A 22924-nucleotide genomic window follows, 5' to 3' on the forward strand; every position below is an offset into this window, starting at 1 on the left:
GGCGTTTGCCAATAATTTGCGACTCGGCGCAGTTCGAGGGGCATCCGATGAGGGAAAACTATTTTTACACGTCATTGGAGGTTCGTAATCCAATCCCGTGTACTGCGGAAAATTTTACGCCGTATATCAAGGCGGCCGGCCGATGGAAACACAGCGAACAATAAACCGCACCCACCGAAATTGCGCTTTCCATTTTCGAATTAAAACGCCGCGAAAGAATTGCGAATCACCGATTCGCACCGTAACGAGAAATCAGTGGACGTAACGGAGGGAATTTACTCACAGTTTTTCTGCACCGAGAGACGTTTCTAGTCGTGGTTACTTCACAGTCCTTAATTATTTCCACTGTTCGTATATTGTGAGAAAAAAAAAAAATATATTGTTCTTGGGTACAGAATGAGAATTAGTTTTCTAATCGTAACTAGAAAATCTAAGTTATAGGTGTTACTGTTCTTTTGTTTTTTTCTTGTAAACATAGCGATAAATTGATATTTTTTGCAAGAATAAATCGATGTCAAGAGCTTATTCAAGTGCAAAATTGTGGTAAATTGATTGTAAATAAACAAGCGGCTTCAATGCTTTGCAATAACCAGAATATTTACCATACCGACAAACCATTGATAATAATTATTATAAATGGTTTCACGCAAGAGATTTTCTTTCACTTCGAGAAAATATTCAAACCGTATAACAATCGTTGTATAACGCTAGGTAACTCAGTCAATTGTATAATTTTCTGGTGACCGTAAGGCATGAAAATTTTTTTTCTCCTTGCGGGGATTCGAATACCACGGTATTGTATCTAGATATCTATTGATACTGGAACATGATGTAATATGAAGTAGAAGTTTTCAAACGAAATTGTAAAACCAGTCTAATAAAACAAATATAAAATTCATTATATTACTAATTTAGTTATCGTTGTAAAAGTGATCGCATCAGTGCGGGAAACAAATGTAACGTGAAGTGGGAACTTTATAATGAAATTGTGAAACCAGTCATATCGACTGGTCTGGTAGTTCTAGCGTTAATAAAAGCGTTGTGCACTTTTGTTAGATATACACTTATTGTGGCGCGGTTTCGAGTTATCCGAATTGTTAAACACGCGCTGGACTCCACGCAATATTTCAGAGTAGGAAAAAAGAGTGAAACAAAGGGGAAAATCGACGAAGTTTAATAACCGTGAACACGATGCGGTTACGCTCGTACGCATGGATGTCCCATTGAAATTTAACACACGCAGCGCGGGTTTTGCGCGCGATAAAATGACAGAAGGTACACATCGAACTGAATTCGCGAACCCGACCGAGTAGTGAAAACAATTCGGGTTATCTCTTCGGCCATAAATCTCTTGCGGCGCGGAGGAATCCTTCGGCGAGTATACGCTTTATGAGTGAAAAATCGTATCTCGTTGATAATTTGACTTTTATACGGATGCGAACGCCGCCTTTTCTCGTTTTCCTCGACCTCCGTTCCCCCGTGTAACATCGTTACCGGCAAAAGGAGAAAGAAATTACTCCTACATTTTACGTAAATTGCCATTTAAACTATTCAATTTTCCAAAAATTGCAATTTTTCACTTGGGTCCGCAGCAAATTGTACGACGAATCACCAAATGACATTTCACTACAATCGTTGAAAATTTCTTACATACGTACCAGGGCTGATTGTCGTCAAACAATACACGCTGGCACAGTAATTGCTCTGAAAATAAAAACTGTTGAATCCAAGAGAATATTTATTCCATCAGTCCCGTAGCAGACATTTAATCGTCTCAAACGGTTATTGCAGTTAGGCAAAGCTTATTCGAAATAGAAACATATTTGTTGGAATAATGAAATATTTTTATCTGCTAAGGATTATTGAAACGAATGTTATTATGGATCTAACTATTTTTTTTTTTCCAGCGTACCTTACTCGACCGCGTATAACTCGACTCGCGAGGCTAAGTCACGTCATTTCTATGTTTTCTTTGATCTGATATTCAGCGTAACTAATATATATACGTACGTCTAGGGCGAGACTTAATCTGTTTGCGTAATCGTCTCCCACCGCACCGCCATTAAATCCCATGCCGGTCAACCCTTGTAGCTCGATTCTCTTTGTACTTTCCAGCACTTTGATGCACTGAACTGATTCCGCGTCCTACAGCTGCTCAAAATCAAATCCAGACTCGCCAACTTGTGCTTGTATCAGTGAAATCCTCGATAGGGTCAAGTTCTCAGTTTTGAAGTTGAATGAAATTTTTTTTTTTATACGTAGCCTTAAAAGGTAACGCTTGACTTGACTTGACTTGAATTCGTTAAAAAAAGCTCTTTTCAATTTACAAAAAATTAACGACCTGAAATTTAAATGAAGGAAGTTCAGTTATTGACAATTTGAAAAAAATCAGATCACCGTTTCGTCCGTTTTTCATTTCAAATGCCAAAATCGCAGGACTTGTCAAACTTCGATGGATCAGAGCTCATTTTGCCAGTGTATAAATTTACAACAAGCGGCTTGAAAGTAGTTTCAATTAACGTGAATTTTTTCCGCAATATAAAGCGTAAGTTTATTAATCAAACTTTTATAAACACGATTTTGCACAAAAAGTTCTTGTTGATTAATTCTACTATCTTTTTTCACTTTAGTTTTTTGTTTTTAAATATACTTCTGTACTACGAAGAAACTCTTTTAGTAAAATCCAAGTCAACGTAACCCGATTTTCACGTTTCATACCCTGATTTCCATTCGCTGAATTTTTTCACTCAACTGTAAGCCCCGTGCAACCCATACGAAGGAACCCTTCTACACTACACGGCGTCACGATCCCCGCTCCACCCAATTTCCAAGAAGCAACGAGGAAAACGAAGCGGGGTTGTAATAATCAAAAGTACAGCAAGCGAGGTTTCATCACTTGCCGTTCGTTGTTGACGGACAGCTAATCCTCCAGCTTCTCTTCCTCTCCCCCTCTCTCTAGCAATACGTAATTCTCTCACACAGGGCAGGTTGATAGATCGCCGATCGCTTCGTCAATCAGTCTCATACGGCTGTATGCACTATCCACCGAATCGAACCGCAGATACCGTAGGCTAACTGTAAGGGGGGCGAGGGGGTTTAACTTTAGGAAGGGGTTCAAGCTGCGAGTCGAAAGCAGTTATGTGCTGCGGCGGGGGTTCGAGCTTCGAAGAGAGTTGTTCGGGGGATGAGAGGAGGAGGAGGGGGATTGAAGAGTCGTGCGGGTGGCTTCTCGAACTTTGCACGTAGAGGGAATGATATGGATCCGAGAGGGCGAGTTTCCCCTCCGCCCCTTTATCCTTCCTCTTCTATTTATTCTTCTCCCAGCGCTCGCTGCTCCCTCTTTCCATCACTTCGCGCCGTCGAAGAGCATCGAGGAGTGGGCAGAATCCCTCTGCAGAGAATAAATAATAAATTCAACGTTTACGACGCGATCGAGTCTATTTATTCCTCGGGGTAACTTTCGCCCTCTTCCAAGCTCGTGTTCTCCGTCTATAATCCGTCAAAAGTTAATACACCGGAATCGAGAGCTCCGATCATCCATCACAACGTGTTTGCGGCAGCCCCTTTATCTTTTTTTTTATCCAAGACAAATTATTAAAACGTCGGATCTTCCCGCCTTGCTTTGACGGAGGTTTGTACGCCGAGTAAATTGGATCTTCACTCTTCTCTTTCTCGTCTCGTTATTATTTCAAGGAAATTATCGCGAATATTGAATACCTACCTACGCGGCTCGTCGATCTTCGAAAGTAACGTTGAATCGCGTAACGAGCGAGTGTAAAAAAATAATCACTCTGACAAACCGAAGTTTACCGAGGTACAAGAAATTTCTATCGATATTTTCTTACATTCGCGCAACGGTTTTCGCTAATTAACAAACAGATTTATTTCTTTCATAAAAATTACCCGAGGTAATGTTATTAGCTATTTTAATATCGGTTTGTTCATGAGGAGAGAAAAAGGGGCCCTCGTGACCTTGAAATTTTTAACACATCCACGCAACGCGTATCCGCATTACTCTGAAAGGTACACTTTCTTACCCCGCGAATTGAAAGTCGCATTTATTTCAACGCACGAGCACACGCCCGCGATATAATCGTGATTTGTGGGTGAGCTTTGACCTGTCAATAGACGGGAGTGAGTCTCGGATATATGGAGGCGAGTAATGCTCGGCGGGCAGCCGTGATTCATGACTGGTCATTAATAGCCGTTCTCAAACGAATCGCCGTACCCGTAATTCGTTGTTGCACGATCCAAGCATCGTATTCCAATCACGTAGCAACGACAGCCACAGATCTATCGCCTCTCGTCTGGCTCTTACGCGGCCTTCGATTTCATCCCTTTATCAGGAAATTCAGGCACCCGTTTATCGGGGGTAAAAATCTTGGGCATTTTCACGCATATTCACGCTTATGCGAAAATTCCATCGCCTGCAAACGAAACTCGCTTGTATTCATCGACGATTCTCCGTCGTCCATTTTTCCCGTCAATCACCTTCGACCATGACGTAGGTATAATCAATCTTGCTCTATTGCATTCAAATTTTTTCAGCGACTGCTACGAGCTGCTCTATTTTTATTAACAACTGCTCAAGTTTTGCGTACGTCGTGTATCAATATTTTCACCTATACGGTCAATTTTACACCGAATTTGAAGGAGGTGAAGTTAATTGTGCATTCCCTGAACCTTGGCTTCAAAATAAGAAAAAGAGCGGGGGTCAGGGAGGGAGAGCAAAAATTGTTTTTACTCGTACGAGAATCCGCATCGACTGTAAAGAAGTAACGAGCGAAATCGTCTACCGTAAAACTTTGAATCGTTTCCCCTTTATATACGTGTGTTTGACTTCATTTGTCTCGCAACCCTCGTAAAGTTTAACAAGGAAAATATGAAAGACGATGGTTCTGCGTTTATTTCTGTCGACACTGCTTTCCCGACGGATGTTGGAAGAGGGGAGAGGGATAAAAAAGAAATGCTTGCAATCCTCGCGCTTCCGATTTAAGCCCCAATTCTGTCTATGTATGGTATTGGAAAAATCCTGCATACTAAACGCACGTCATAAATAAGATCGATTCTTTTACGCATCCGTTGCGCAATTTTTCGAAATTTTTTCGTCGTCGGAGTAGAACTTCCATGAATTTATTCGAATCGGCAATATCTTAAATTCTAACGACGAGTACAAGAAATAACTCTGATCGTGCGATTTTCTTCATTCTTCTTCATCGAGAATTTTTCTTCATCTTTTACCACCGCGCGGGCTTACAAGAAGCTTTGCGTTCCGCTGGCTTAGTTGAAAAAAGCTGCATCCGTACAACTATAAGCGGAGAACCAATTTGTGGTATTTCGTATGAAACTGAAATCTATTCCCGACTCGGGGAAAATGCGGTTTCGCGGTAGCTTTCAACCGTGCTTGAAAATACGACGCAAGCTCTCCGATCCAGCTCTCGGTCGAACCTCTAATTAGTGAATAATTAACTCCAGACCTAGGATATTTGGCGGTCCTAATTATTGTTCTGACACGGGCGGCAAATAATACCGACCGGCTAACCCGTTACTCTCCGTGTAAACTTCACAGTTCGGGCGGTTCGTATTTGGGCTGCACAAGCGAAACGAGGAACCGAAACGAGGAACGGGTCTCATTGTTAACTACGTGTTACCCGGAATAATGCGCGCAGCCGCATTCGGCAGGCGGGAGGAAATTTCGAGACTTGGCTTTTCGTTTCAGGCGATGATTTATCCGGTTACTCTTATCGCCTGCGCAGAAACTTGTAATGCGCCGATTCCCGAGCTTTGGCCAAGGTCGCTGGGTCAAGGGGTCGCATTGAGAAACACCGACTTACGGCTGCCAATCTTCGTTCCCTTAAATTTCCCGACACTTCTCGCGTGTCGTTGTAGCCCGATTGTAACCGAAGATTGACATCCTTTTCTGTACTTCCCGCAGGTCGCGTTGACCAAACGTCACCCTCCTCAAGGGCGTAGATACTCGAGTCGAAAATGCGTGGAAGTAATGATACACGATCAAACGGAGAATTAAGGGGTGCAACTTATCGTTAGACCAATCAAGTAGGTATCCGCTAATTAGAAGAGTCTCTGTGGTGTAAAAAAAGAAACACGTCGAAAGACCTTGTCGTTGTAACAACTTCAGAGACATCCTATTATTTCTATTATCGTATTTTACCAAAGAATGATCGGTATATTTCGACAAATTTCAATGAAAAATAGCTTTCATTTCATTCGTTAACGAATTCTCCACAGGATTGTCCAAGATGCAGACATTTCTTGTTGAGCTTGTCGGTTGTTTATAAAATTCGACACGTACGATTGTTATGTGGCACAGATGACGAATGATTCGATAAAGATACGTTACTGTTAATCACAATTCGAATTAGCGATCTACGCTGGACAAAAAAAATCATTTACGATAATAAAATGAGCTTTTTGATGATAAAATAGTAGAACAACATACCCAGGTGTGATTTATCTGATGCGGTTGAAAATGACAAGACGTTTCATCGCTGCCGATAAAATTTCTGATAGTGTGAAAGCAAAAAAGTTCCCGCGTGAGAATAACTTTGTTTCGTCGGATGTGGCTAGTTGTAAATAACGAGCTTCGGCGAGACTTGTTAAAGCTCTGCATTTGTCTCCTTTTTGTTTCAATACTCCTTGCAACGAAGCTCGATTAAAGGTGGACGATTTCTTTTACTTCAGCAGCTCGTTTCTCGCCTCGCATTATCGACCATGTACCTACGACATATCGTACTAGAAGGATATAATAGATGGAATAATTCCGGTTCTCGAACGTCTTTGAGATGTCGTGTCAGAGCGCCATTAGGGTGTGCAAACCAAAGCCTAACCTAACCCAACCTAGAGCCTGATCTAACCTACGGCTTGACCCTTATCGATCCCTGCTAATGTATGGTAATTGTATTTTTCGTTGCCGCAGGATCGAGGGAGATCCTTCGAGGCGTCGCCCTCCTTATTTGCATGAGCAAACTTATTAGATGTGGATTTATTTCCCTTCTTTCTTTCCCTCCTCGTTTCTCTTTCCTCTTCATCCCGAGGGATCGAACACTTTGTGTACGTTGGAAATATTTTCGATACTCGCGAAGGGTGTGAAGCTGCGGGTTTGACGACGAAAAATAATTTATATCTTCGTAGAAAAAGGAACGAGAGGAAATTTTCAATTTTCTCGCAGTGTTACTCCTGTCGCTGGTTGAGTCAAGGTTTATTTATGGAAAAGTAAAAAGAGAAAAAATAAACAAAAATTGCTTCACCACCTGCAGCAGACAACGTTGTAAGATGTTATTCCGATCAATAACCGTGCTCAACAGCTCTGAACGTTATTCAACGATACGTCACTCGGACTCACTGTAAATATCTACGTCCGCGTACGTAACATACACAAAACTACGAAGCATCGCGTTGATTGGAAAAAGCGTCGTCGGTATTTGTCGTTAAAAAATCAATGCGCCTGTTTTTTGGATCCAAAATCTGTGACCGATCGAACGAAAAATTGTTGTATCGAAGGGTAAATGACCTGGAAAGAATAGAACAGAGGTCGTCGTGTTATATTTCGCGATAACTTTTTCGCAGTTCGAGATATAACGATCAGTGCTCGCCGCGAAACCTTCTGGGATCCGTACGGGCTTACAGGCCTGCGATCCGTTTAACGTGACGAATGTCCCCGGAGGGTCTCGTTAATTAATGGCGAAAGGCTTTCGGGAATTTATGGACACAAAGGATAACGCAATATGCCCGGGCGTCGACGACGGTTAAACACTGCTGATTAACAGCGGCGCAGAACCGAAACTGTACCATAGGTTATATTTCCCGCCTAATTACAGTGAGAAAAAACAGACCGCGGAGACTTTGATCCATCAATTTCAGGATTTTCTCGGTAACCTTTCTTGTCCCGTTATAGGTATCGCTTGTAATATTTCACTTTAGTTCTCTCCGGTCGGAGAGAAATGGAAATAAGTTTGTAAAGAAAAAAGTGGGAAAAAACTAAGTCAACTAGAAGCGTTCTGCTTTATTAATCTTTCCGCTACTTTTCGACAACCAAAATACGTCTCCCTGTCCAATTAAACATTGATCGGGTACTTTTGTACCCTACGTGTATCTGCAACATGCAGGAACAGAAGGGACAGGACCTTGCGTATTCACGAGGGATAACCCTTGCGAGCCGGTTGTAGGTACGTGAGTACGGGTTCGCGACAGGGTGAATACGAGCAAAGTACACAAAGGCCAAAGATAACAAGTGTGCATACCCGTGTATTTGTGGCGTAAATATTAATTGGGGGGGGGCTAGCTGAAGCAAAAGAAGAAGAAGAACAAGGCGGGGTTGAAAAACACGCACCGCTCTATACATGCCTCGTAAAATTGGACGATTTCACGAGGTTATTTTCCACGCGAATCGCCCCGTTGCGATATTTGCTTGTACAAATGATACGACTTATGTACTCAAGTATATTATGAATTTCTGTTCCAGGTTCATGGTCGTTTTAGTGTGCCTCATCTTCAGCGTACTGTCAACGATAGAACAGTACATGACTTTCGCTAACGAAACATTGTTCTGGATGGTGAGTAAATCAATGCGCATATTGTGCAGCTATAACGGTTATGTACAGTACGTATTGTACACGTAGAATAATAATAGGCGCAGATAAATTGTGCCGTATGTATATATATATATGTGTATACACGTGCGTATACGCGATTGTATGTACGTATGTATGGATATATTTACGCGTTGCGCAGAGACGGAGAATTCAAGTTTAATTAAGATGGCTCGGCCGAATTGACGAGCCGCCTTGTACCCTTATTGTCGGATAAACCGTCTCGTTATCTTTTCTGCTCAACTTGAGTCGTTGTTACGCGATGGTTATTATATTATCGCGGCACCTACTTCGGGGACGAGTTTTACCAGCCCGCGGACTAACCCGGCAAGTGCAGGCTATCGATTTTTCAGCCCAGGCAAAAAGAGGGCACGAGAGAAAATTGAAAATCCTTTGTCTCGAGCAGCTTCCAAAGCTGAGACGTCTGTTTCGCATCCAAAAATATTTATGCTCGAACTGTAATTCCATCCTGTACCTAAATTTAGACGAATATGGGTAGGTGTACGAACAATAGGGAAAGTTGCGGAGAGTCTCTTTGTTACACTCGGCCGGGGCATTAAGTCAGAGTCCGAAGGACTTGAATGCGGTATCAGGGAAGTGCTACAAGTGTCCGAAGCATTGTTTCGAGGCACCGTTGCAGAGGAAGAAGTATAAAAACCACGAAAGAGAAGAAAAAATTAAACAAAATGAAATCACTTTCCTCCGAACGAAGAACGAAACAACTCGTGAGAATCGCAGCTAGGAAAACTTGAACCGGCAGCAGCTTCTCTTTCTCTCTCTCTCTCTGGGTACGCCTTGCACCCGGGATCTGGAAATTAACTGCAGTCTTTTTTCTCCCCCGTACTTCCGAGCTTCCAGCCCGCGGGGGCTCGATCGAAGCTCTCACCTTCGTCTAATTGACGCAGCACTAATTACCGCCTGTATACCCTGTGCATTGCGCCCCGGCATATTCATGCAATTATCAACGCGACCGTGGATATTGGGTATCGGGTATCGGTTATCGACGAGCTGTACCCACCTCGATGTCGTTAATAAACAACTTTGTCGCTCGACGACTGCGCGACGAGATACGAGAGCACGTGAGTGAATTCGACGTAAAACAGGCGACGGAGGGGAAAAAAGATGTAGGATTCGGGGAAACGCTGCTTCCGGATAGTGTGTCCGGGATACGAGGGGAGACACTCGGCATCTGGACCGGATATGGGAGCTCATCCTCGACCCGAGCGAAAAACCCGCCACGAGAGGCAATATCGTCGGTTGTTCGATCCGTCATCGCGTCTTATCGACGACCGTATTTCATTGCCGTCAAATTTTGTCCAGAGACCCGCTCGTCTCGCGGTTCGCGTCGAATTCTCGGCACCCTGATTTCATTTTGCCGGGACGAAATCTTCGTCGATTAATTATTCGCTCCTGCCTAGGGATGAAATTTAACTCGATCTCGTCAGGCTGCATTAGGCTCGGCGTGGAACCCCTTTTTGGAGAATCTTAGAGCCACCCTCGGAATTTAGCTGCGTAGAATAGAATCGTCTCTCGTTTCGTCTCGTCTCATCTTCCTTATCTCTGGTTTCGAGCCAGTTCGTTCGTCGCTACGTCACGTTGCCATTGCAGTGCGAACAATTTTACGGAGGATGAGGATACCGATGAACTCGAGGAAAAGGGTCTCGCGGTTTGTCAGCCGTGGCTCTGAACCTCGCTGTCTTCTCTGGAATCGGGTTTGCGTTCTTATTCTCAATTCTATGCGTTACTTATGCATGCACGTTCGAAAGCTTTACGGCTCCGCGATGCAGCGAACTTCTGACGTTTCGGCTCGAGACTTGAGCCGGATATATTCTTCCACAGGCGTAAAACGCGCCTGGCTTTGTGTTTTCGTTCTGCTTTCGATCCTCGACTCCCGCAAGGGTTAAAAAAAACACAGCCCGAATATCCTGGGAGTATAATTTTTATCTCGATTCGAGATAATTACGCTGGGCTCGAACGACGTTCCAAAACTTTCGTAGCAATCCATCAATGGATTTGTAAAACGCTAAATTTGGTTCACGTGGAATCTCGAGTTCTCGGCAGGGAGAATATCACAAAAGAATAATAAGTAACACGGGCCGTGTAAAATTAAAAAAAAAAAAAAAGAACCCGAACCGAATCCCGTCCCGATTATAACAATTTCCGAACGTTTGAACGGAGGGGTATGGATGATAAAAAGATACGGAATGGAATCGCGGAGTGAAGATAAATGACGTGGTAGAATGCGAGAGATAAATCTTCCTTATTACACAAAGTGGTAACATTTCATCCATCAGCCGATATCGCGGAGTGTATATCACAGGAGATGGAGGAGAAAACGAGTGCCTTGCCTCTAACGCGTATCGCTTTGAACGAGGGAGTCCCCGATCATTGAACCATTGATTCCTGGGCTCTTCTTCTGCAAATAAATGCTGAAGCGGATACGCGCGTGACGCTGCACGTATCAAGTAGGAAGGTGCGATACGCGGATCGGTGAGTGCCGTGTTTCTATCTGTCCGCAGGTACGTACATCGGAACTCTTCCCCGCGGATGTATCGATCGAAGAACTCCTCCGGGACGGCTCGGTGCTTCAATAGTTTATTCTTTCGGAGTCTGGATATATCTCGCGAGCGATGCCGGGTGAGTATCGGGAGTCGAAAATAGTCGGGTTCGTCCTGAAGAAGGGACCGAAACACCTGAAATCCTATATCCTCGCGTCGATCGCTCGGCGAATTAGAGAGACGCGTCGTGAAACCGGATATCGCGTTCTTCCACATTCGCGTCACGATTTTTGGCCCGTCGATCGGATCAGGACAGGCCTTCGAAGGGTGACGAGAGTTCAACGGAGAGACGAGTCGAAGGGGAAGAAGAAGGCGGCGAAGAATCTGAAATCCTTACAATTCGCCCAGTTTTCGCCCGGTGATCAAAGCGAGGAGGAAATTGATTGGAAATAACGTTAAGTTGCTAATTTAAGCAAGGAATGACTTCCCGTTGTTACGTATCCTCGATCACCGCGCTTGTTTTTATCTTTACGTGTGTTTTCACGGGAGCAATCCGGCGTTATTGTATTGCTGTAACGCCGCGTGCACGCGTTTTCCGCAGGGATTTTCATCCCCTCGGAATTCATTCGCGTTCTATAAATTGGGGATAAGTTCCCCGCGACATGGTTCGTGTCAGGAAGTACCGAGCCTTCTTATTATTATACGGTGAGTAGGTATCTGCGTCGTACGTACGTCGAGGGGTTTTCTTACGAGCACTTTACCGTCGTCCCTCTTCCCTCGGTTTCTCCGCTTCTCGACGAGCAGCAGCCAGTCCATCAAAAGGTGGGTTCCACACGACACGCGACCTGTTGACGCTCTTTCCATTTCTTATACGTACATACCTGCGGGGCGATCGATGAGCGGCGAGGAAGGGAAAAATGAAGGGAAACTCTGCCTACTTAAACGACATGCTTCAAGTTCGGCTAACAACGAGGGGGTGGAAAAATAAAAAGCGCTGCTGCTACGCCGGTGCTTTTGGGTCCTCATCGTTACTCATCCCTGTTTCCCTTCGTGGATTTCAATCAACCTTTGTCTACTGCCAGTGGTTCTTACCCGGATCGTCCGAAAACTTGCTTCAGGCTTTCCGAAATTTCGCGTACCGCGTGTCACGGCGCTTGCACAGATCTCCCGGCCTCGGTTGATCATTCCAGAGGTGTATTTGCGAATTCGACTCCAAAACTGTCGGACAGGAAAGCGAAAAGGTTTCGAGCTGTGCTACGGAGACACTGCTAAACTTTTCGGGATTTTTACACGTGTATTTTGGATGTTTGGTTATACTTGGTCGGGTACTTTGCGAAGCTTCGATAAAAGTAGAATCTTTACTCAACTAGAGTGGAGCTAAAAAGTTGGAAGGGTCAATATTTCGACTCCTTGAGCGGCCCTCAACTATTACAACGCACATGAAAAGCTGCAGTTCGGTGGAAATGGATTGCCTACGTTTGTTCGATCAGTCACGTTTTGCTTTTCTTGCATTTTCTCCGGAGATAGGAATTGAAAATTTTTCTTTATACTTTTTATACTGGGAACTGATTCGCTTGACATTCTCGACACACGAGGTGATTTTTATTGCTGTAAAACGAGTGGATGGATTGAATTCGCGATTGCGGTACTGCAAGTTTTGCAAGGAAAAAACGAAAGTCAGTTTCCGAGGGTATAAAAATTCTCGCAGTTCGGTCAGCTTTCACATTTTATCAATAGAATTACATCAGGCCGAAGACGCGGCGCCACGATGGGAGAGGCGATAATGGATTTTACAATTATTGGAATTCGATGAGTTATTCAAACAAAATAGAAGCACCTCTCTCATTGTCGGCGCTACAACAGATAGCAGGTATCAATTTGCTCGTGGATATACATTTAGCGCCATTCCTTAGAGTTCTTTCTGCAACTTGGATATACATACAAATATTTCTCCGTATAAAAGGAAACGATTTGCGTTTTGATCGTTAATTTTTCTACAGCCGATGGCTGTGAAAAAAAAATAATAATACTAATAATAATAATAAAGCAGGAAAGGTGACGATGCGAAAAGAGTAATTTTTCACTCCTCGTAAATTGACAATAATTCCAAGGTCGATGTATACAAACGTCAATATTTTCAGGAAATATGTCTGGTAGTATTTTTCGGGGTCGAGTACATCGTCAGGCTTTGGAGCGCGGGATGCAGGTCCAAGTACATGGGATGCTGCGGCCGTTTCCGGTTCATAAGGAAACCAATTTGTATAATAGGTGAGTGCGAATATAAAACCTCTGATACCGTTTTTTTTCCTTTTTCTTTTCTTTTCCCAGATTTGATAGTAGTCGTAGCATCGATGGTGGTGCTTTCGGTCGGAAGCAACGGTCAGGTCTTCGCCACGTCGGCCATCAGAGGTATTCGTTTCCTGCAAATTCTACGGATGCTTCACGTCGACCGACAGGGTGGAACGTGGCGTCTCCTCGGTTCCGTCGTCTTTATACACCGACAGGTGAGTAAACCTTCCGAAACGCTGACCATTCCAGAACGTAAATACACACCGTAACGGTTCTGCAATTCGCGGATTCCTGCGGCGTACGCGGAGATAAGAAGAAGAGCAGATTTTTCATCAGAAGCCGTAGGAAAAGAGGAAGACGACGGAGTTTTTGGTAAAAAATACCCGTTTCAGTTATTGGAAAATGTCCTCACGACGTCGGAGCTTGGTTGTAGTTCTTGGGGTTTCGAATTACTCGCCTCACATGTGCTAGTGAATCGTAATCAATGATACACCCGTTATATCATCGGCACGCGGATAAACATCATCAACCGTCAGCAGCATTTTACTCCACGCACAACGATTTCTCACTCTTTCTGGATCAAATTCTGCATTTTACGAAGTATATTTTACCGAAAAACCTTTCACCTGCAGTTTTCAGAAAAATCTCTTCTTTTATTGATGATTCTTTTCAGGAGTTGATCACGACGCTCTACATCGGGTTCCTAGGTCTCATTTTCAGCAGCTACTTCGTGTACCTTGCCGAAAAAGACGTTGTCGGACCCGATGGGAAAACAGACTTTTCTAGCTACGCTGACGCGCTTTGGTGGGGCGTGGTGAGTTGAAATGAAATCTCAAGTACCGTAGTTGTTTGATTGTCGTTTGCAGGCATCGAATCGCTTCGCTATTCGTTCGTGTTTCAATCGACGACTCGTTTGCGCACGTCGTTACAATACTTTTGTGCATGTTTGTCGCGTCGCTTGACTTCAATTGTGCGGCTACGCGACTGCGGATATCATTCATCACACGACTGGTTTGAAATTACTTCAAAGAACCGCGGCGCAATGATCGAATGATCTGACCAATGATCTCGAAAATATTTGTCACCGCGCGTATACCTACCCTGATGTTCGAACTGATCTGATAAGCGATGATGCCGCGTGTTTAACTTCACAGAACACGAACGAAGCGAACGTCAACTGAAATCTGATGAGATGCGTCAAGTGATCGTACAGCGTCGGTTGAATTAATTATACAAAATTTCGCTCGAGTAAATAGCAATAACAGGAACATGTCGAGTATACCTGTGCAAATATTTGTCCTGTGAAACTTGGTTGGAATGCGGTATTAAACTTGTGTTTAGGTATGCGCACCGTTGCTTTTATAATAATGTAATTAGAAACTACGATGATAAGGCGCACGATTCCTCCGGCAGTAGCGTTACAGCCGGTGTTCCGCGATCGAATTTTCCGTACTTTGTAACGACGAATCAACGATGGTAATTCCCGTTTCAGATAACCGTCACGACGATAGGATACGGCGACACGGTTCCGCAGACATGGATGGGAAAGATCGTCGCTTCGTGTTTCAGCGTATTTGCGATATCCTTTTTCGCTCTACCCGCCGTAAGTCTGAGGCAGACTATATATTGCGAAATCCGTTGATCCGTCGTTTATCTTGTACGAAAACGACAGCGACAAAGACAAGGACGAAACAAGAGAAACTAGAATAGAAACGTTCACGGAAATGAGAAACGTCGAAACGGGAAAGCTGGCTTACGCGTTGTGCAAAGATTTCGCGGGGAATCCGATTTTCATATTCTCTTTCCTCTCTGACCCTCCGCTACCTCCTTTCCAGGGAATACTCGGCTCCGGATTTGCCCTGAAGGTGCAGCAGAAGCAGAGGCAGAAACATTTCAACCGTCAAATACCGGCGGCAGCCATGCTCATTCAGTGCCTCTGGCGGTGCTACGCTGCTGACAAAGCCATAAACAGCGTCGCGACTTGGAATATTTATATCAAGGATCCTGCTCCGGCTGGGCAGCCGGCTACGCCCCTTGGAAAGGTGAGATAAGAAGACGACGGTTATCCTACACCTATCGCCTTATCTATAGGTGTTTAAACGTAGCTGTTAGATGTTGGTTGTTGATGTTTTTAGTCGCTTCCCGATGTTACGGTGCCCTTGTTGGCCCCGTTTTCGATTGACGAAACGGCAATTCGTGTCAAGATCAAGTACGTTGTTCGGCTCGGACATATGACGGATTGTTTGAATTATTGTTCCTTTCTTTTTTCGTCTCTGTACCGATACGTTCGTGATTTTTATTTCTTTTTTTTCAATTTTTAACCAGACAGAATTCAACCAAATCTTTGAAAGTTGCACTATATAACGGTAATAAAGGTGTAAATCGTTGCGTCGAACCGTTGAAAATATGACGTTGTTAAAAACAGTATATCGCGACTGTTGAAAACTCGCAGGAATTTAATCATTGCTGATATTGAAATCATTCGATCACTCCACGATCCATACTGCATCACGTTTACGTGAACGTTCGCGACACTTTGTTCAAGGAACCGTGAAAACATCCCGTATAGCTAGAAGTGCAAGACTATTCACGAGATTCCGGATTTCTTTGGAAGGTGCTAATTTTACGCCATGATACAGTATATTTTACCATGTGTCCGTGGTTTTGAAAAAGCAGAGGTTTCACTGAAGCTGAATAACTTGCCGTTTTCTTTGTGTGTTTCACTCGACTGGCTGCTCACTGTTTGCCTTACGAAAAATAGTTGCGGGCGTGAGAACGAGAAAGACAAAAATGGCAAAAATTGCTTCGATATATCTCGTCGCGAATTTGCAACCCCGCGTCGTTTTTCCCTATTTAGGATTTTCAGCTTACTTACGTGATCCACGAAACCCGCCTTTGTCGGGTCTCTAGCCTCGGTGTCTCGTCTTTTATTTTCCCTTATCTTCTTCGCTGGTCAATATCTTCTCCGCATTGAAGGATTCAAATTCGACTTGTAAGTACTACAGGTTGTCGATAAATTTGCCGGCGGCATTTCCGGCAATAATCATCACGCCTTCCTCGTGCGTTTTGCACGATACTGACTGGCGAATTTGACAGTAAAGGAAGTAGAAAAAAAAAAACACACACACACACACTCAGCCGGCTGAAAATAATTCATCCAAATTCAGGATCAGTAGGGGTGCGGATAAAAATACGGGTCGACAGTCCCCGGAGGACAAACAAACCCGAACATACTTCACGCATTTCGCACATCATCCCTGGGGCGCCAAAGGATCAAAGAGGGCAGTGACATTAGCCGCGTCGTTGAAGGGACGCTCGTTTTTGATAACTCAATATTCCATTCGAATTGAAGTGAAAAATAAAAGAGGCGAGAAAAGAACAGGAAAATAAAAACAAGACAGTAATCACGAGGTTTGTTATCTTCATCTTTTCGAGTTGCTTTCAACTCGCCTATCCGTCGTCGGAAGAAAGCAATTTACATCCGCGTTTTCACGATTCCCCGGATATTTATATTTTTAAATCGTGGTTGGCTGCATTTTCATCGGATTAGGGTCGTCGTGTTCGTGTAAAATAAAAATGTACGATATACTCTGACAATTACAATTCATCACGGTCTCGGGCAGGTGACGTTATTCTCATTGTCAGCGCATTTCATTCTTTTCTCACGTCCCATGTCCGACTTTTTTTTTTTTGTTCTAACATTTTTCACCCGCAAGTAGAACTGCCCCCTCCCGCCCCTCCTCGTCGTTTATCCAGCGGCTTTTTTCAGGCCGCATCAGCCGCATCTTGAAACCTTTTTCGAACGATTTTTCTCGTCATTTGTTTCTCCTGACTTCATTTGTGTTTTCACACCATTAAGCGCAACGAGTGTTCGTTCTCACGGGTGTTAACAGGTAGCTCGAATCGCGATGAATTTTCATCACAAGTAAAACTACTTATTAAATTAATGCAAGTTGATGACAATATTCGCGTTATACGGTTGAGAATTATGATCAAATTTTTCATCAGATTTGATGAAATATTTGCTTTGTTGCAATGATGTTGATATGTGGTAATGTTGCTGTTACTATAATTATCGTTGGTGTTATTGTTATTATTGATATCAATATTATTTTCATTGCATATTGTAGCTGCTGACGTGCATATAATAGGCGAATATAGTTTTGTTGGGTGTTGGATATATGTACCTTAAGCGAGATAATAATTAGTATGTGGAGGGGAAAAAATTTGTTTTTCACTCGTGCTACGACAATTAATTAAGAAGGAGAATTGATGACAAAGAGAAAAAGAAAAAGAAACTTGTATAGAAATCCACTGAAACGATTTAAATAATTCGTTAATTAGAGAAAAAGCAACTTATATAATTAATTATGTTTATTTGGGGACAACATTGATGAAATATCCCTGTGTATATTTCAGTTGATTTGTGTAAAGAAGATGGTATGTAAATGGTTTAGATTTATTTCAATATTTTATACAAAAGTATGTATATACATGTATGTATGTGCAACCATACATATATATACGTGTATAAATATACATACACTTATTTTGCATGTTTACTTCGATTCTAAGACACACAACATATTCATTTCCTTACATCAACTCCACTGTATACTATATATCTCTGCAATCCCCTCGGAACACTTCGCAGATTCTTAAGCTTTGGTAAAATTCAAGATCTGCAAAAATTTGATTAGTCAAAATTTATTGGAAAATTAGAAATAAATAGTATAAATTCTTTTCCGGTAAGAAAGAAATCCTTACTCGTACTAATTCGACCAGTCGAAGCTAAAAGCACGAAAAGTGAACTTTTTTCTTACATTAAAAAGTAACGCGAATCACGAAATCATTGTACAATACGTTGCATGAGTCTGCTTTGCATATATGTAAATGTCAATGTCGCAACGTGAACTGTATCAGGTATTATCCACCTTTTTCGACTTTCACGTCAAACCGCGAAGCAACTTTACGGGAAATATTTATTTATTTTTACACGTACCGTTGTTCGTTGCAATCACTGTCCGTCGTTCCACGTTACAAATTCGTTTTCAACGATAGGACTGACCGAATATTATCGCTGTGGCATAATTATGGATGCTATGTTGTTACGATGGGATTCTGTGGTCGTTCGTCTATCTTTCTTCCCTGAACTATTCTACTACGCACCACTTTTCAGCTAGCTACAAATTTCTTTATAAACTTCTTCTTCTACGGAGACACGTACGCGTGAAAAAATAATACAGGATGAAGCTTGACATAGATTAGGCGGAATGAAAACTCTTTAAAAATCTGGTGTACATTCATAAACACAAAAGCGCAAGAATCGCATTTAAACGTTATCTTGCAATACACATGTATTAAGTATCTATTCACGACTCTGTTTTTATTCATGGTAATTCTGTGATTAGCAGAAGTGTTGGTTTTCCGTAGCACACCAAGTTTTGCATCAATTTTTAGTAAATACTCTCTTCCAGACGCATGATACGAGTTATCGTAGTGATGTAATCATAGTCGCTGTCACGTTATACGGCTGAAAACTGAAAATCTCTCGCTTCTACTTTTAATAACTTCCATACTTGTTCGCATTTTTATCTAACAAATTTTCATGTAATACAGAGATCTTACAATTAGTAGCGATTGTTGCATAGAAAAAACCGAGTGCCTTATCATACGTTACTTTGAATTTTATAAAACTCTAAAAATTTTCACAACCTCAACTTCGTCTCGAGTCTCAGGATCGATCCGCACGCTGTGTGTAAAAGCTCTGAATGTTCTGAAAGATATTAATGAAAGAAATGAAAAGTGAAAGATTCGACACGAATTTGAGACCACGTTGCACGTGTCTCGGGGTTGCGATTGAGTCGAAGATAGAAAACAAAGAGGATACCAAAAATGGGGAAAGTATTGAAACGTCGAAACGGCGTAACGAGCCTGAGGAAAATACGTAGTATGCACAGAAGAACGAGCTCAGTGTCCCATCGGGTTTGAAGCTTGCGCGTTTCTAGTATATGTATATATATATATATATATGTATATATATGTATATATGTATGTATGTACGTAGAAATATGTGAAATGCACGGTGTTGTAAATATATAATGTGTCGGCGTCGACGCCTCGAACCCGTTTCCGGTCCGGGACACGGACGTCCGATCCCCGGGGAACTCCAGGGAAGAGAAAGAGTAGCCTAAACCTCTGCCTGTTTTTCGGGTGACGAGCGTGAGAAATCGACCACTTCGTAGGGTAGTGCATGTTGTGTTGAACGTGTCATAATGGGAGGGCAACGGGGGTTCAGTCTCTTATGATCCAGGTGGCTAAAAAAGCAAGCGTCTTGAAACGGCGCAAGTCCCGGAACCGGATGGAGGTCCAGCAGTCGGGCCAAACTCTACCACCGCCCCCCGTCACCGGCTCCTCAGCCACCGGGAACAACGACGTCCAGCGCCGCGACAGCGAGGGCGACGTCGTTTTTTACATGGAGGAACCGAAGGCTGGAACGCCGAATCGTGCGAGACGCGACAATCGGTACGTCCGACGTTTTCGTCAGTTTCACCATTTCTCCTCACTTTTTCATCATCCCGAGTGCGGATGGATTCGTGCGGATCCGCACCGAGCAACGAGTTTTGTTGCTGTTATTATCAAATTTTAGTTGAACTTGGGAACGGTGGATAGAAGTTTGTTTATAGTTGACGGATCATATTTGGATCTACTTTCGTCTTATCCAAATATACGTTTGTTAACGGTGAAGGAACTCTTTTCTCGTTGTGAGCGTGGAAAAACTCGGAATACACAGAGTTGTTAATCATGGGAATTCCCATATTTCCTCATTCAACCGCGATTAATCTCATCGAGAGAAATTTCTGTAGTTGCGGTTACTACAATACCCATTCTCTTGTAACGCCAACAATATTCAAATTGTTAATGCAACGACATTTATATCACATACTAGAAATTTCTATTGACTGTAACAAACAAAATGTTCCCGAGTTCTTGTTCATTTTATTATAGGTATAACTAAACGAGTAATTGCGCCTATGAGTACAACGTACAGATACCTATGTATTATGAATTTTTCCCCAAGCGAGGGAATTTCACGCGCAATAAATTTCGAATCAGGGAATTTTTTCGCAAAGCGAACGCGATTTCCAGTTGCCTTCGACAGTCAAGCGATAAAAACGCTGTTCAAAACCTGGCGACTTTCGTGAATCACTCGTTCGGTTTCTTTGTTGAATATCGGTTGATCGTGAGCTTTAAAACGAAGACGTAGAGGGAGAGAGAAAGTGAATTTTGCCGCAAAGAGGAGAGATTATCGACCGTGACGTTGTAAGTAGTGTGTTTCCGGTTGGCAGGGGCAGTCTTTTCACGTCGCAGACAAGCTCCGTGACGGAAGCAGCGAGCGATGAAATAGATATCGACATCGAGGAGCCCCAACGCGTCACTACGTAAGTACAAAGAATCATTCTTCCCTCCTCTCCCGTCATCCTTCCCTTCCTGTTTCCCTTATTTTTTCCCGTATTTCTGGTATTTTTTTTTTTTTTTTTTCTTCAAATTTTATTCCTCACTTATCTTTTGCGTCGAATTCCGTTACGACGCGACAGTCGATCCTTGATTGGTCGTTCTTGCCTCGGTTCTTCCTCTCGACGAACGACTTTTTTTTTTTTTTTGTTTTTTTATTTCACCCCAACACCCTCGAACGCGAGAGCCGGTCGATTGTTTTCGAGGCTTGTTAAGGAGGAACCCCGCGATACGAAAGTCGAGAGTAAATCAAGGAATAAAAAAACCCGAAAGCCGCACGGCGGACGAATCGATAATTCAAATCATATCGCGTGTGACGCAGGTGAAGTGATCTCGCGGGATTCACCCTCGCGCAAATGATCAAAGCGATTTCGGTGGCACTTTGTAAGGATCCCCGCGGTGAAATTCACGCGCAGGATTTAGACAGGAACAAGAACGCGAAAAGAAAGAAAAAAAAACACGAAACGTATTCAAATTTTCAGCACTTATCCTCCGCAGCAAAGACCTTCTAAGGGCGGTGAAAAAAAGAGTCTGCACTTCCCGCTGCACTCGTAACGACGCCTCCGAGTAAATTATTAAAAATAATCAAGCAGACTCGGGGGTTGTGCAAGAGATTTACTCGACGCTCCTTCAGAGCTTGGCTCCAACGATCCGGAATTTATGTTCGACTTTACACCTTCTCTCCATCAGCTACAAGCCCTCCGGTGCATTTCCGTTCAAACTTCCTGCAAGCCGAAGGCGAGAGGGCGGATCTCTCGATCCTTGCTGCAGGTACCGCTGAACATGTTCATTAAACTTAAGATCCAATGTCGATCGGAATTTATCTCTTTCGTCTCGGCGAAAACGCGGCGCGGTGCTGCCGGAAATTTAGTCTGGCAACTCCTGTCTCGTCCACTTCAACGACTTTCCAACCCTCTCTATAAACGTGCAAATACACTCCGTCGGCTGTCGTACCTCGGTTATTTTCGTATCGAAAATTTATTTACGACTTGGGTTTTACTTTTCTTGCACTATTTACCCACTCGGCGCGGTTAATATCCGAAGTAGTGCGAATCGGGAATCTTGCACCGGCGATACTTGCGGAAAAGAATACTGCGGGATCGGGTGAGAAACACCCTCCGTTACACAGCTGCGAGGGTGGATATAATCACCCCAAAAAAAGAATCTGATAATAATTACGAAAACGGGAAGGTAATGAAAAAAGAAAACTCTACGACAGTCTAAAAATTAAACCACCTTGACAGTTTAATAATCTGATCCACTAAAGTCTGCCGTGCATGTGATTTCTCAGGGCGACTTTACGTATGTACACGTTCTCGTTAATTGTAAGAAAAGATCGACTTTCTTTTTCACTTTTCGTCGTCCGGTTGATTCCTAATTCCGTGAATTAGAATTCACGAATTACCACAACCACGTTTGAGTCGCGATTGAAAGCCTTTTTACTATCACTTGTTATCCGTTGATCGTAACGTTCCTCTTTTTCTTCGTTTTGGACTTCTCCTCGTATTCCAAGCTTACAATGTTCGCGTATTATGCTTCTACTCACCTCTTACACGACATCCTTGATGAAACAAAAATTCTGCTTGTAGAGATATGTTTTTGTTTTGCCTAGAATACAGCGAAAAAAGAACTCAGGAAAGAAGTAAAACAAATTCGCCGAACAGTCAAGCGGTCAAATGTCATCGAATAAACACGCTTGAGCAGTAATGGGGTTAATTGCAGGTTGACGGAAGCCCATCGTAACGCGATACGGGCGATACGGAAGATAAAGTATTTCGTTGCTCGGAGGAAGTTTCAGCAAGCGAGAAAACCGTACGACGTCCGTGACGTCATCGAGCAGTACAGCCAGGGCCACTTGAACATGATGGTCCGGATAAAGGTCAGCATCACTTCCTCGTTAATCTCCCGCCCTTCGTTCCGTATCAAGTATAAACTGTTTATCCGTCGATTCGACGATAAATCATTGGCGACCGATGAAACTGACGAAAATGAACAAAATTAGAACCCAGGGTT

The 22924-nt window shown here is 43.1% G+C and overlaps 1 protein-coding gene across 10 annotated transcripts in view; it reads left to right on the forward strand.

Moving 5' to 3' along the window:
- Positions 1-22924, forward strand: part of LOC124185772 (potassium voltage-gated channel subfamily KQT member 1) — a 99398-nt gene that overhangs the window by 65939 nt on the left and 10535 nt on the right. For 2 of the 10 annotated variants that reach the window (XM_046576876.1, XM_046576877.1), the window contains exons 6-14: positions 8483-8573; positions 13249-13611; positions 14070-14210; positions 14889-14999; positions 15232-15438; positions 17816-17836; positions 19695-19921; positions 20728-20838; positions 22616-22790. In XM_046576876.1, coding sequence (XP_046432832.1) covers positions 8483-8573; positions 13249-13611; positions 14070-14210; positions 14889-14999; positions 15232-15438; positions 17816-17836; positions 19695-19921; positions 20728-20838; positions 22616-22790 — 1447 coding nt within the window. The remainder of the gene's footprint in view (positions 1-8482; positions 8574-13248; positions 13612-14069; positions 14211-14888; positions 15000-15231; positions 15439-17815; positions 17837-19694; positions 19922-20727; positions 20839-22615; positions 22791-22924) is intronic. The other 8 variants (XM_046576878.1, XM_046576872.1, XM_046576868.1 and 5 more) reach the window with 8 other exon arrangements.

The sequence above is a fragment of the Neodiprion fabricii genome, chromosome 6 (genome assembly GCF_021155785.1).
Source record: "Neodiprion fabricii isolate iyNeoFabr1 chromosome 6, iyNeoFabr1.1, whole genome shotgun sequence".
Classification (NCBI taxonomy): domain Eukaryota; kingdom Metazoa; phylum Arthropoda; class Insecta; order Hymenoptera; family Diprionidae; genus Neodiprion; species Neodiprion fabricii.